This window comes from Archocentrus centrarchus, chromosome 8 (assembly GCF_007364275.1).
Source record: "Archocentrus centrarchus isolate MPI-CPG fArcCen1 chromosome 8, fArcCen1, whole genome shotgun sequence".
NCBI lineage: Eukaryota > Metazoa > Chordata > Actinopteri > Cichliformes > Cichlidae > Archocentrus > Archocentrus centrarchus.
The window spans coordinates 19,627,203-19,641,435 of NC_044353.1; the positions used below are offsets into that span (position 1 = coordinate 19,627,203).

Below are 14,233 nucleotides of genomic sequence, written 5' to 3' on the forward strand. Positions count from 1 at the left end.
GCTCGGGTGGTGGTATGATACTCTGCGCCACCTTTTCCACATATTCCTCCTAATGGCTTGCCGTTACAGGTGCGTGACTAGCTGACTAGATCGTTGGTGAATGAATGCATTGCATTTGGCGTGCAGGTTATTGAACGTGTTTATAGAAAAACAATTAAATTGTGGCATATGCTGACCTTGTCATGAGAATTTTATTCTGAAAGACATGGCCGGAAATGCAATGGATAACTTGACACTGTATTGGTATGTTTTCTGTGAGCGCACCACAGTGCCGCACCAGCTGGATGTGACAGAGTTGCCTGTAGAGGGTCCAATCTGTGCTCAGAGACTGAAACAGAGCTTTAGGTGGAGCGTGTGTGTGCGCGCGCGCTTGAGACTCATTGTGCGGCCAGCACGGATCTAGTAAGGTGTTCACGTGTCAGTGATCAATTCACCTGTCACGGTTACAGTGGGGACTCCTCGGGGACTGTGGCGGCTCTGGAGAGCTGTCACTTTCTCTGTGTGCGTAGAAGGATTATCATTACGCACGTTATGCGGAGCGCAGCTTTGGTGATGCGCTCAGTCAGTAGAGGTGCAGCGGGGAGCAGCGAGTGTCAGCCCGGACATTCAACGGCATAATCAGCGCAGTAACTGGAAGGGGATCCGTGTTGTTATGGGGGCACCGTTCCTGCGCATCACAGGATTTCGACTCGCCGTCTTGTTTTATTTATTCTGATGAATGCTCCGCCGTTGGTGCCGAGTCAAAGTCAGAGATGCGCACCGCTAAACAAAGGATTTAGAGGAAAACGATAAAGAATCTCTTACATATTTCAATCTTTACATCCATTTGACTCACCCCTCTTTTTTTTCTTTCTTTCTTCTTTTTTTTTTTTTGGACTTCCATTCATGCACATTCTACCACTGAGGACAACGAACACGGGCTAAATAACCGGGTATCTCTGGTGTGGAACCAGGAGCAGGAGGAATCCTCTGGTCTCATTTCATAAAGGTCCATGTGGTTGGAAAGAGAATACGCAAAACCCGCGAGCGGAGCTCATTCCGAAATGTGACATTTTTATTCTGCCTCCAGTCAAACCTGACAACTGTGCATCCGTCTTCATCCTCGACCACCTTAGTTTGCATCGTTCAAGGTACGTGCTGCTCACCATGGAGCATACAGAATACTGATTTTTTTTTTTTTAAACATGGGGGCCGGGGATAGTGATATCCTAGTGGAAATGTGTGCGCACGACATTTAGTGAGGACTGTTTGGGTGAATATCCCACAGGGGATCAAGGTTTATTTGAATGCACCTGCGTCTGTACTGTAATAAGGCTGATTTTGGGGGGTTATCAGCACTGAGAAGGAAGTTGCATCACTGACAGCCGTAGAAGAAAGGCGATGCACCAAATGCAGGTGTTGGGAGCAGAGGGCAATCATGGCATGGACATTTTGCAGAAATGTACATTCACGCACGGGGGCTTAGCTTACATAGCCTCGACCATAAGGGCAATTTGGCAAAACGGTGTAAAACCTGACTAGAGAAATGTATGTGAAGCAGTTCGACTGGAGAGACATTTGAGCCTGATTGGCTTTTTCTCACGAGGATAAAAACGCCGCTCTCTTTTAGTAGCAGCGCCTCCATTTTCATCCCACAACACACTGGGATATTTTGGGAGTGTCAATCACTCAGCTGTGCTTTAGTTTGGAGGTTATATGTCATTCTTTATTTTTGGATCACACACTCCCACACCCCCCAGGATAACAATGGCCTGGTCCCTCAAACAAACACACTCTTCTGGAAGCCCCCAGGGATCCTCCCATGTGGCAGTATTGTTAAGAGAGAGGGGGATGCTGAAAAAAGAAAAGAAGAAAAGGGCATTCTCTGAATTTGTGTTTGCATTAAGCTGCTTCTTTGGCCAGCTAAAACAGAGGGGTGTCCCTTTTAGTAGACTTGACCCTCTCGTGCTGGTCTTACAGACAGGATATAGGGCCAGAATGTCTAACTTAACAAGAAATTGCACTTAAATGCCCTCTTGAGCCCAATTAGAAAAGGATCTTTGCATGGAAATTGATGTCAATTTATGGATCGCCTTCCTTACAAATCAATAGATAGATGATACGTGAGCTACGAGTGCAGGATTGTGAGCTGAGAAGGCTCACTGGCCTATTTTGGAGTGCTTTGTTTTCCATCATTAATCAATATTCAGCAGGGTGAAGCTGTTTATTCTCAGACTGTGAATTCATGAGTTACTTAGCCTCCTCTTGGGAAAAAATAAAGCTACAGTATCTCCGCTGGGAGGATGCCATATGTGCTGTGTTTGGATGATTGTATGTGTGTGCGCGCACGTGTGTGTAGCTTCTTTATGTACACATGACACAGCTGAGTGTATAAGCTGGAGTATTTTTGTCACTTACATGGGAACCCCTTGCTTCTCCTTTCATATGTGCATTTGTGATCATGCACCTCCCACTCTTTCCAACACACACACACACACACACACACACACACACACACACACACACACACACGCTCCAGGCAAAAGCCTCGCTCCAATTCTTCCTCCGCACATCCGGCTGTTCCTTGTTTCTCTTGCCTCTCTGATCACTATCACGCTCTCTAACCAAATCTGATCTCCCTGGGCCCCTGTGACCACCCCCCACCCTCCTTCATCCCCACCCCAGATCCCATCACGTTATCTATAATGGATGCCGCTCATTCATATCACTCAAAAGCAGAACACGTGACACCAGATGTCTGTGGCTCTTGTTTCAGGGTACATTTTGGGGTTTGGCATGTCATCACACCTGACCCGTCACCTCATGCTTGTTGTTGTTGTTGGGGGAAGAGAGAAAAGGTAGTTGAGGGAAGGTTGAGATTAAACACTGGCACTGTTAATTGCCAAGTCAATTAGCATATGGTCTTGCTGTGAGTCCAGTCACATGGTAATGAGGCCTAATTAGGGTGGCCTGGGATGTCTGAAGAGGCTGGGGAGAATACTTACACTGTCAGTTTCTCCAGGACGGCACCCAGGAGCTTGATGCAGCAAATGGATCACCTCTTTTCAGCCTCTTCTTTTCATGTTGTTTTCATTGTTTTGTTTTGTTTTTCATCACTTCCCTACTTCCCTTTGTTTTTCTCTTCAATAAAATTTCCATCATTTTTGCTACCAGCAAGTTTAAAAACTCAGTAAGATTATGATGGAATTGACTTTTGGCTGCTTTATGTCAAGCAGGAAGTTGGATGATTTCCAGCAAATGCATACGCTCATGAAAAAAAAGTCCATCAAAGGAATGGTGTCACGAATGGGTAACTGTAGGCGGCTACAGCAAAAATCTTGTCAGAATAATAAAGAAAGCATGCTATGCTTTTAGGATCCAAGCTGCTGTAGATGTCTCCAAGTATAAATCCATGCACAGGAAACCTAAAGCTAGGATGTCTGCTGCTGTGTCGCTGTGATCTCGGGTCTGTTTATTACTGCAGCCTTGTGCAAAATGAGCCTTGCAGGAAATACAAGACTTGGAAGTATCATTAAATTGGCCACATATTGGCAGGTTTCTTCATTGACAGTCTGTGACTCTGGCTGAATGCACCACTAGAGAGTTCATTTCAGGTCATCTTGTCAAAGTGTCCTCAAGAGAGAAAGAAGGCTCTTCGCTATAGTGAATAAAACCATCTCCACGTTAAGCCAAGTTAAATTTAAAACCCTCTCAGATCCACTAAAACTGGCTGATGGAAACAGAAATACAAAAAGAGGCAAGAAGAAGATTTGCGAGCCAGCCGTGTCACTCAGAAAGTCTTTATCTGTAGACTCCATATAATCACACTTGTACGTTACAGCACAAGTTCCATACAAAAATAAAACCAAATTTATAAATCATACATTAACTGGATATAATGTACCTTATTTAATAATTGTAAAAACCAACAGGAATAAACACCTGTTAAGTAATTTAGAGATTCTGGCAATTGACTATCCTGAAGTTAAGATCCAGGGCTTTTTTTTTTAAATCTTTTCACAGCTAGTTATTACTTTGCAAAATGTTTTGCATAGATGATATTATTAAAAAAAACACACACACACACACACAAAAACAGGCCCTGGACTGTTCTACTTGCAACCTCCATCTGTTCTTTGCAAGTGAGAATGAATCAGTAAAGACAGACAGACATATGGGTGGAATATCTAAGGTAAAGTAGTAAATTTCTTACTCATTTCCTCTCCTAAATCTTGTTTCAGACCAGGCTTTAATTCCTGAAGCCATTGCAAACCTATGCTCTCATTTTAGATGCTGGAAACAGCCTGGGTTCATTTATAACTGATACGTACCATGTTATATAATCCCAGCTACTGGTGTCCAATGTAAATGTATGCAGTGTTATAAGAAAAGGTGTTTTAGTGGTGGACAACCATGGAGTCATGGAGTGATGCCGGCGAGCAGATGCCAGGACAAGACCTGAAATTGACCTGCTCACCTTAACAGCTGTATCCGTGCATTTCCAGATGTATACCTATGCATTCATACACTCACACAGACACAGGCCCTCTCTCTGTTAACGTCCAAATTTTCTGCATAAAACAGTTGGAGAAAAATGACAATTACTGCAGGTTGTCAAAATGTAATAATCCCCCCCAATTATCACAAGGGTAATTAGAAAGCATCTGCTCGTGAGCTACGTCTGATAATTGTTGGAGGTTGTAATTGTACAGGACAGCTTGCTTCTACCCCCCCTCACACCCCACACGCCCCACACCCCACATCCCTGCCTATACAGCCTGGGGCAGATCTGAATGACTGCAGTGCTGCATATTTGCACTCTCATGCTTGTATTCCTGTTGAGTTTTAACAGCAGTGTTAAAAGGAATTGCATACTGTATTCTTTCCACAATCAGCTTTGTGTCAGAATGTTGCCTTTACACACACACACACACACACACACACACATATGCGCGCACGCACGCATGCATGCATGCATGCACACACACGCGCACGCACATGCACACACACGTCCACAATGCGTGCCACCAAGCTGGATATTACATTCACATGTAAATAGGGGCTGCCCACAATGCCAGTATGTGTATGTGAAAGCAACACATGTAATACTGTTAGATGCAAACTAAAAAGGACTAAGATGGACTTCAGGTTGCCAGCAGGCTGCTTGGCACTGAGGAAGATGAAGCCTGAGAAACAGCAGCCATGCAGCAGAACTGGCAGGAGCTGGATCCTTCCCCCAGTTACATAAGATACACAGTGAAAATAAAAGGGAAGGAACGGGGTGGGAGGGGAGGTGGAGGAAAGGGGAACAAGGAGGAAAGAAAAAGATGCAAAAATGGAAGGAAGAGGAAAACAAGAGTGGTGCATTTGGGATTAGACACTGGGTAGCAAAAGCGGGGAGTAGTAGAGCTGTGTGAGGCGCATCTTTCACAGCACATCTTCAAATACAGTGGAGATCGTTCTGGCCTCTCTGGAGGAGAGGTGGCAATGAAAATCCAACAGAATAGAGGATTTTCAAATGGAGGGGAGGGCAGAGATGGCCGCATGGTGAGTGACAGAGAGAGAAACACGTCTAGAGAGAGAGAGAGGGGAGGGGGAGATGGCAGCTGCATCCTCTGTGCTGCACAAAACCAAGAGGTTTTCACATGACCCGTGTTAGGCCGAAGAAGAGATCTCTAGTGTGTGACGTGTTATATTCTGTATGGCATTCTGCACACGCATGTCTTGCTGACGGTGAGCGTCCTTCAGCTTTACAGCTTACCTCTCTGCCAAACCACTTTCAAAAAGCAGCAAGAGAGGGTGACAAGATGAAAGGGTGAGTGACTCCAAAAGTCACGAGTGTGCAGGACACAAGCTCCAGTCCCTCCATGTCCTGTTGTGATGTGCACTTGTCTTGACTGCGAAGTGTTATTGTCCCAGTAATTACAACGTGACAAAGGATGTGGGGAAGAAAGACAAAAAGAAAGAGGAGGAGCACTCTGCTTGGCTTTTTGAGGATGAGCGAGTGTGGTTTTAACTCTTTGTCTCCGCTTCCTTTTCTTCCTGTAGTTTAGAGATGAGGCACAAAAACTGGATGATGTTAGGAGGAGACATCGTGTGTTTTTGTGTGTTAAGGTATGCATGTTAATGTCAGGTGTTTGTGCATAAAAAGATCCGACTCTGTGTGTGTGTGCGTGTGTGTTTTGGTGACTCATCCCTCTGTAAGCACTGATTGATGTTAATGTAGACCAATAATAACCAGCGGCTACGAGCTGCTGCTGCTGCTGCTTCAGCAGCAAGGAAGGAAGGAAGGAGACAACAGGAAATAACAAGCAGGAAACGAGGGAGCAAAGATTTTTATTAATGAGGAGGCATGAAGAAGAATTTTGGAGGGTGTAAATCTCTGAAGGATACATGAAAGGGCTCGAAACACATGAATATGCACAACACATATATATATATGCACACATCTTTCACTGTTATGCCCTCTGGGGTTTTAGAGAAATACATAATGATATTTCACAAAGTTGTAAACAACCACTGTCTTAAAAAATATGTTTTAAATGTATATGAGGACAGAAAGATCAAAAGCTTGTAAATAAATGGATAGGCTAGCTATGCTGGCAGGGTGTGAGTGTACAAGAGAATGAGAATGAAGATCTGGGGAAGAATTATAAACCAGCTGGTGTGATTAAAAAAGTACATGGACAGTAGCCATTTTCTGACTACATGCTGTCTTTTTTGGGACATGAGTACAGTTTCTTATAGAATAATAATGCTTTTTTATATCTTTATGGACTTTTTCTTTGTTGCAAAATAGGTTTGGACATGGATGTTATTTGGGTGTTTTGGGCCACGGGAAACAACCCCAATTTGAAAAACAGTTGGATTAAAAAAAAAGCAATGAAATAATTTGCAAAACCCTCAAAGCTGAAATGATTCAGAAGTGCTTCGTATGCGAGCAAGAAAGGAATTGAAAAGTTTTTTTGACCTGGTGCAACGTCTTTTCTCCCAGAGAAAAGTAAAGAAAATCTAAGGAACATTTTTCAGCGCAAAATTCCAAAGAATTTGGGGATTTCGGCTTCAGTACACGGCATTATTTAAAGATGGAGAGAATCTGGAGAAATCTCTTCCTGCAAAGGGCAAAACTGAAAGCTAACACTGAATATTCGGGCTGTACTGCATTAAATACAGTCTGCAGTACTGGAAATCACTGGGTGGGCACTGAACACAGTTTGTAAACATAAAACATATAACATATAAAAACATATTTAAATAATATTAAATAATGGGTGCCAGTATAGCTCACTGGGTTGAGCTAGATGACCATATGTCATAAGGCTACTGCAGAGGCCCAGGTTTGAAACTGCCCTGAGGCCACTTACTGTGTGTTCTCCCAGCTTATCCACTGTACTATCTAAAAGCTACCCCCACCAACAAGACCTTGATTAACCATTGGTTTCTTATTTAAGCTGGACTGAGAAGGTGATGGGAGAGGAACTACTTGGCTTGTTATCAGCACACAGTTCAAAAGTCAGCATCCTTGATGGTGAGGAGGTGCATTAGTGCACATGTCACGGGTGACTTGCACATCTCTAAAGGCACAATTTAGGCTAAGTGACATATGCATCTACCCATCCATGCCAAACCACATTCTGCGTGTGTTAGAGTAACATGGCTGCATAGAAAAAGAGTGCGGTCCAGAACTGTACATTTGGAGTATTATGAAATACAAAATGCAAGAAAGCATGCCCTGAACTGAACTGTTAAGCAAAATTATCAGTTTTAAACATTTAAGATGATTTCATTGTAGCAGATACACAATTGAAATTATTTAAATCGGTTTGCTTTTATTGACATTTTACACAGCATCCAACGTTTTTGGAATCCGGGTTGTATATTTACATATAACGTTCTAAGCTGTGACAAAGATGTCAGCAGACAGTCGCTTATTTACACATCTAGCCATTATAAAGCACCTTAGTCAGTTTAGTGGCTTGATTCTGGCCACCTGGTATATTTAAGTCTACTGTTGAGTCTCCTTTTGGAAAAGGAGAGGCAGACTGAGTTCTGTTTAGGTCTGTACCTCGACAGCCAGAAAGTGAACTGCACCAATAAAGTTGCTGACAACCAAACAATGGGCTGAAACTCACTATAGAGCAGAGGGGAGCTGCAGTACTCCATGGGAATATGACTTTTATTTGATACACTCTTGTTAAAAAATATTGACTGTAGCTGCCTTCTGTTGTACTGTCAGTATCATAGAGGAAAGTCAGAAAAGTCAAGATGGCCAAAAGCAGGTCTAGACTGTTAGCGATTCACTCGACTTCCTCATATTCCTGTCATCATGTTTTTTGCGTGAAACCAAATCCAAATGTCTTAGGTCCCTTTTCTTCCAGTCTGGCCTATTTAATAAGGACCGTGTGACCAAACTGTGTTTACACCTGGTCCTTTCCTCTATCGCCCCGACCGTACGACTCATCCTGACTTACTCGGTATACAGAGGGAACATGGAGCTGAAGATATCCAGTGTTCACTATGTGGTATGCAAACAGTGTCTATTCGTGGACACAGCGAGATGTTCACGGCGGACTCACACTGTGACTAAAGTTCTCTGAAATAAACAATCCAACGTGCAGCTCTGAGCATGGAGAGGATAGAAAAGAGCAGTGTGCGTGAGCCAGCTTGGAAAGAATGCCTGAAAGCTTAGTGACAGCAGCCTGGCAGGAAGATACGTTTGTGTGCGCGGTGTTGTGGCGGCCTTAAATACAGATCAACCGCCTATAAAACACACAGCTTGTCAGGTGAAACGACAGCACTGATCATCCCAGCAAAGCCCACAATGAAATGAAAGTATGTGTATTTTTACGTGTTTGTGTGGCTGACAGCTGTGATGAATAAAGGAAAAGGCAGATTGAGACAGCATTGATTTTGCCGAGTGCTGGTGTGTGTGTGTGCTTTTTCTCCCCACTGGGACGCTTTTCTCAAAAGTACACAAGTGTTTGTACTTGTGCTTGAGGTGCTGTTGCTGTTGTCTGTAATAGACTGTCACTAGGTGCCCTTAGATGCCTGATAGTGAGTCGAACTCAGGGCAGTTCCTTTTTCTGTATCTGTTTTTTTCATAAAAATATGCATGATGCTGCACTCCAAAGGCAAGTTCACTGGATAAGATTAGACAAATCACACTCCTAAAACTCAGTTGTGTAGGTGTTCTCTTGTATTTTTCATTGCATGTGGGTTGCCGTTTTTATTTGAAGCTGTTTGCAACAGAAATAAACCCTCAAAACCTCTAATAGGTTGAAAAAGGGCTTGGCTATAGGCTACTATTGGTCAAACAGGATGTGTGTATTTTAGGAGGGCTTCAGTCATTCACCCTGCATGAACAACTGTCTTTTGTTCCCTCTCTAAAACACAGCAGTGGCCGATTGTCTTTATTGTCACACAAAGGGATGTTTGCTGTAGGAATGACTGCTCTGCTCTAGAGTTTTGCAAATGTTATTGACTGAAATGACTTTCTTTTTCCCACTTTTCTCCATTCTCCCTCATTGCCCCTTATCTCTCCATCATCTCCCTATCTGTCTTCTCTCAGAGATGGCATTCCCACCAGTTCTCCTCCTGCTGCTGCTGCTGACTGTTGCTCACCGTGCCAGCAGCCAAAATTCTGACCCTGAGGCTCTCCCGAGAGGCTGTGGCTGGGGCCTTGTGCGTCCGTACACCCTCCTCTGTGACCTGGACTCCATATGGGGGGTGGCTGTTGAATCTGTGGCTGCCGGTGGGGTACTGACTGCCATCTTACTCGCCCTAGTCCTGCTGTGCCGTTTACGCCACATCTGTCAGGGCGAGAGGCGGAGCGGCGTGGGACCCATCCTCCTTCTGCTTCTCGGCATCCTTGGCTTGTTTGGCCTGAGCTTTGCTTACCTGATCGAGCAGGATGAGTCACTGTGTCTTCTCCGCAGAGCCCTCTGGGGTCTCCTTTTTGCTGTCTGCTTCTCCTGCTTGTTGGTTCAGGGTGTCCGTCTGCGCAGGCTTGGCCGGGACCGTCGCAGCCCCGGTGGCTGTGCCCTAACGGGCCTGGCACTGGGTTTGAGTGCTGTGCAGGGCATCATTGCCGCAGAGTGGCTACTTCTGACCGTACTGAGGGAGGGAAGAGCTGCCTGTCAGTACCTTCCTCTGGACTTCTCACTAGCATGCAGCTATGTGCTTGCCCTCCTATTAGCTGCACTGACCGCAGCCTCCCTGGCCCTGTGTAGTAAGACACGACAGTGGCGCTGCAATGCCATCTGGCTGCTGGTCACCTGCTTGATGTCACTGATGCTATGGGTGGCCTGGGTGGGCTTCTATCTGTATGGGAACGCCTGGCTTAACAGGTCTCCAGAATGGGATGATCCAGCTCTGGCCATTGCTTTAGTTGCTCAAGGATGGCTGCTTCTGATCTTCCATGCCATTCCTGAATCCCACAGCTGCCTGAAACCCCCACCACAACCCACTGCCCCGGATTACTTCGATACATCACAGAACTCAACACGGATGAGGGAGACGAGCTTCGACGATGACACCCCTCTATCGCACAGGCAGTTTGTGGAGAACCAGGGATACGGATATAACGACGAGAACACTGCAGGTACAGCACAATCCGATACTTTTAGCAAACAGGCCTAATTTATGCGGACAGCTTGTAGGAGGAATGTAGGCCATAATGAGTAATAGAACACCAGGAAACATTTGCATGTGTGGCTAGTAATAACTACAGGAGGAAATTTCTGTCAGTGTTTCTTTGGTTCCTCGAGACAGAAAGCGAAGTGGTGAGTCAGAGTGAGTAATCTGTCGGTCTATTCCATGCCAGGCTTGAGGAGCGGTGGCGGTGCTGGGCAACACAGCAGTAACACTGGTGCCAGGCCAAGCGCTCCTTTCCGCAGCAACGTCTACCAACCCACCGAGATGACCATGATCCTGAACGGGGGAGCGGTGAGTACATCCTCCCAGTCACAGGTACACGCCGCTTACACGCCGCTCTCTCATTCGACCACGCCGACAAGACTGCATGCACATTTGTGCGTTCTGGACCATACGTCATTGCACAAGAATGAGGGAGAGGTGTGAGTGTGTGCGTGCATTCTCAGTTTGTGTTTGGAAATGCTCAAGTGACTGTGTCTGTTCCACATGCATGGACAGGTTTGTCACAAATGGTCACTCATCTGACATTGATTTGTGTAATTGTGAGGGAGCTTCGGCTTCTTCTTCTGTTGTCTGTGTTTAAAAAACAAACAAACAAAAAAAAAAACGGCCCAACAAATACTATCTGTCCACTGGGTGATGCCAGTGTCAGGTGACCTGGCACATCCTTCATTGTGAAGGATGAATGGGCACTGTGGCTGGCACAGGTGAATCGCTTTCCAGCCACTGTGCAATGAATTAAACCCACTGCACAACACCTCAAATATTACAGAAGCCTAAAATGCTGAAGCAACACTCTGCTGACAGAGATAATTTGTAGTCGCTATTCCTAGAAATTGCAGCTGGGCGTGCTGATTTAGCCGACAAAGGGAACATAGAGGCGTCTCCTTAAGCTGCTTTGCATAAAATATCACTAGTCTGCATGAACGGTGTTGTTGTGCTCCCACTTAAAAAGGCAGGCAGAGTTTATTTGTACAGCAGGCTCAGGACACTCAGAGGGAAGTGACTGGCAGAAAGAATAAGATAAGTAAGAAGTTCAACTTTTAACAGCAATTTAAAAGTATTGTAAAAAAAAAGATGAGGGCAAAAAGAATTAAATATAAAAGTGCAGGATTCAAGCGCAAGGTCAATAATGGTCTAAGTGTGTACTACTGAGTTGGTGATACAGTTTGACATTTTAGGAGACTGGCATATTCACAGTCTTACAGAGAGTAAAATAGGAAAATCAATACCCCTCCATAGTTTACAGTAAATATTAAGCATCTGCCGAGCAGCAAGTGGAAACATGGAAACATTTAGCCTGCATGTCAATTTTACATTTGCCTTTTTTTATGGATCAAATCAGTCTTTGTGCTAATAAGCTGCTGCTTAAACCCACACATTTACACTTAAAATAAGTGTAAGACATATTTCCTCAAACAAGGGTCAGGGCCTTTATTTAGCCAAAGTGCATAAGTTGCAATGGCCAAATGTGAGCTGGGCTTGTATTATAGGCACACCTTTAATTCTAATTCTCTCTCTGATAAACGTAATAAACCATGTTTGCCCATTTGTCACTGTGGCCTCACTTTGGGAACCACTCCAGCTTCTCTGTTAAGTTACTCCGTTAACAGAAAGTCAACACTTTAAAAAAAAAAAAAAAACCTTCATTCCTAAATAGGACTTTTATTGTGAAACATCTGAAGGAGTAGGGAACCATACGCAACAACGTCTGGCTGGTATTAATGGATGCCAAAAAAAGTGAATCAAAATCAATAAATTAAACACAACAAAAACCAACAATATGATTGTACTGCTGAATTTTTAAAATTCAAGTGATAAATGCACATTTATGCTTAACTGTAATGCACATTTTATGACAGGCACTTTGTGTTTTCCTGGAGGCTGATCATTATTGGAGACCAGGCTATTAACTGACCACAGTGTATCGGAGGAAATATAATAGCTACTATAATTGGATTCTTGTGGCCTTAAAAGTTAATAGCAATACAATAATGATTTAACATTTTCGATCAATAAAAACATTAAACTTTTTGACAGATAAATATTGGCTTTGTTCCCTTTCTACAAAGAGCAGGATGCTTTACTGCAATACCTTTAATGGATGTTAAATATCATTTTTATAGAGAATACTAACTATGCATTTACCCGAAAAAAATGCAGTTTTCTGCAGTTTTCTGTTTTTTTGGAAGCCTTCAATAGTGCCTCAGGTTTTCTACTCAGGCTCCAGGGTACAGCTGTAGTCTCAATGTTGCCTGAGAGGCCAAAAACAGGCCGGGGGGGTGGGGGGACAAGTAGCTTCATTTCTGTAAATTTTGAGCGTGTCTGTGTAGACCGATTTCAGTGTGTAAATACATTTGGAATTTAAATTTTTTAGAAAGCAAAAACACAAATGACACAAATATTTAGTCTTAAAACACAGAGAGACAGGCACACAATGTGTGAATGGAACGTATCCAGATCCTGTAACAATGTGAATTAAAATGCATGCCTGAATATATGATGCTTTCCAGAATGCTGTTAACAAAGTCAAATTTTTTCATCTACAGGTGCCCTCTGCCCCTCCCACCTACACGGGGAGGCAGCTGTGGTGAGCGAGAGGTTTGGAAAGAGGGTGTGTGATTAAAAAAAAAAAAAACAAAAAAAGGAAGAGAAGAAGAGGATGGAGAGGGTGAGGAGAGAGGATGAGGGGGTCCAGGATGAGGGGCCCCGTCTGGTTGGACTGGACTAACAGCACGGATGCCTACAGCGACCTTTTACTCTGTGTACAGACTTTAACACTGATTGTGTGCCAATCAACTACTGTTTGAGTGTTGTGAGACTCACAGGAAGTAGGATATGGAGGACAGAGCTGAAGGTTTTCTGGTGCACAAGTCATGACGTGTGAAAAGCAAGTAGCAAAACAAAACAAAACAAAAAAAACAAAACAAAAAAAAAAAAAAGAGAATCAGATCTGGAAATATCTCAACAAGCAGTATTCCTTTTTAGGTCTCATTTGCTCCTCTGACACTACAACATTGTAGGCATCCCTGAGAACTGTGAAATAGATTGCTTTTTCCTGCTCTCTCTCTCTTTCTGTCAGGCAGGATGTCTTTTCTGCTGCTCCTCACAATGAAGGCGTTCAAGTGGAAACATTTGGCTCCGTCCTCCATCCCTCCACACCGTAGGTGTAGACAGAGCACATGGGCAACTGTACAACCCGAGCAGCGCCCTCTTAAAATAGTCCTGCCTCTGTAGGTGTGAATGTGCAGTATATAAGAGGAAAGAGTGTGTGTGTGTGTGTGTGTGTGTGTGTGTGTGTGTGTGGTCCCTATAACACTCCAACAAACCTTTCCTCTCCAGGACTGTTACCCCCCCCCCCCCCCCCCCCCCCCCCGCCTCCTAGCCTGTCTCCTCCCTCTCTTTCACCTCTGTGTCCAATCTGAACCATCTGTGAATAAAACACACAACTCTTCTCACCTTCAGTCATCCTCTCACCTGCATGGACACTTTGCAAACACAAACTCTGAAGCCTAAACTGTGACTGGAAAGGAAGTTCCCAGTGACCGCAGCCACAACAAAAGCAGCCCGAAGCACCTGAACAGAGCTGCTAATGAACTGC

General features: G+C 44.2%; 1 protein-coding gene across 2 annotated transcripts; it reads left to right on the top strand.

Annotated features, from left to right (window-relative positions):
* Nucleotides 1-269: 269 nt before the first annotated feature.
* On the top strand, nt 270-13,853 carry gprc5ba (G protein-coupled receptor, class C, group 5, member Ba). Of its 2 annotated transcripts, none has more exons than XM_030734964.1 (4): nt 270-1,130; nt 9,548-10,579; nt 10,802-10,947; nt 13,182-13,853. In XM_030734964.1, exons 2-4 carry the CDS (start codon nt 9,550-9,552, stop codon nt 13,224-13,226), a joined length of 1,221 nt encoding a protein of 406 aa, XP_030590824.1. In that variant the 5' UTR covers nt 270-1,130; nt 9,548-9,549; the 3' UTR covers nt 13,227-13,853. The 2 variants fall into 2 exon arrangements, with proteins under 2 accessions (XP_030590824.1, XP_030590825.1); XM_030734965.1 differs by having other exon boundaries at nt 10,802-10,923.
* The last annotated feature ends 380 nt before the right edge of the window (nt 13,854-14,233 follow it).

Bases quoted from the DNA above. Each gene is read 5' to 3' on its own strand.
- gprc5ba (XM_030734964.1), top strand. From the start codon at position 9,550: ATGGCATTCCCACCAGTTCTCCTCCTGCTGCTGCTGCTGACTGTTGCT. The intron at 10,580-10,801 runs GTACAGCACAAT...ATTCCATGCCAG, and splicing joins TAACGACGAGAACACTGCAG to GCTTGAGGAGCGGTGGCGGT. The intron at 10,948-13,181 runs GTACACGCCGCT...TTTCATCTACAG, and splicing joins GTACATCCTCCCAGTCACAG to GTGCCCTCTGCCCCTCCCAC.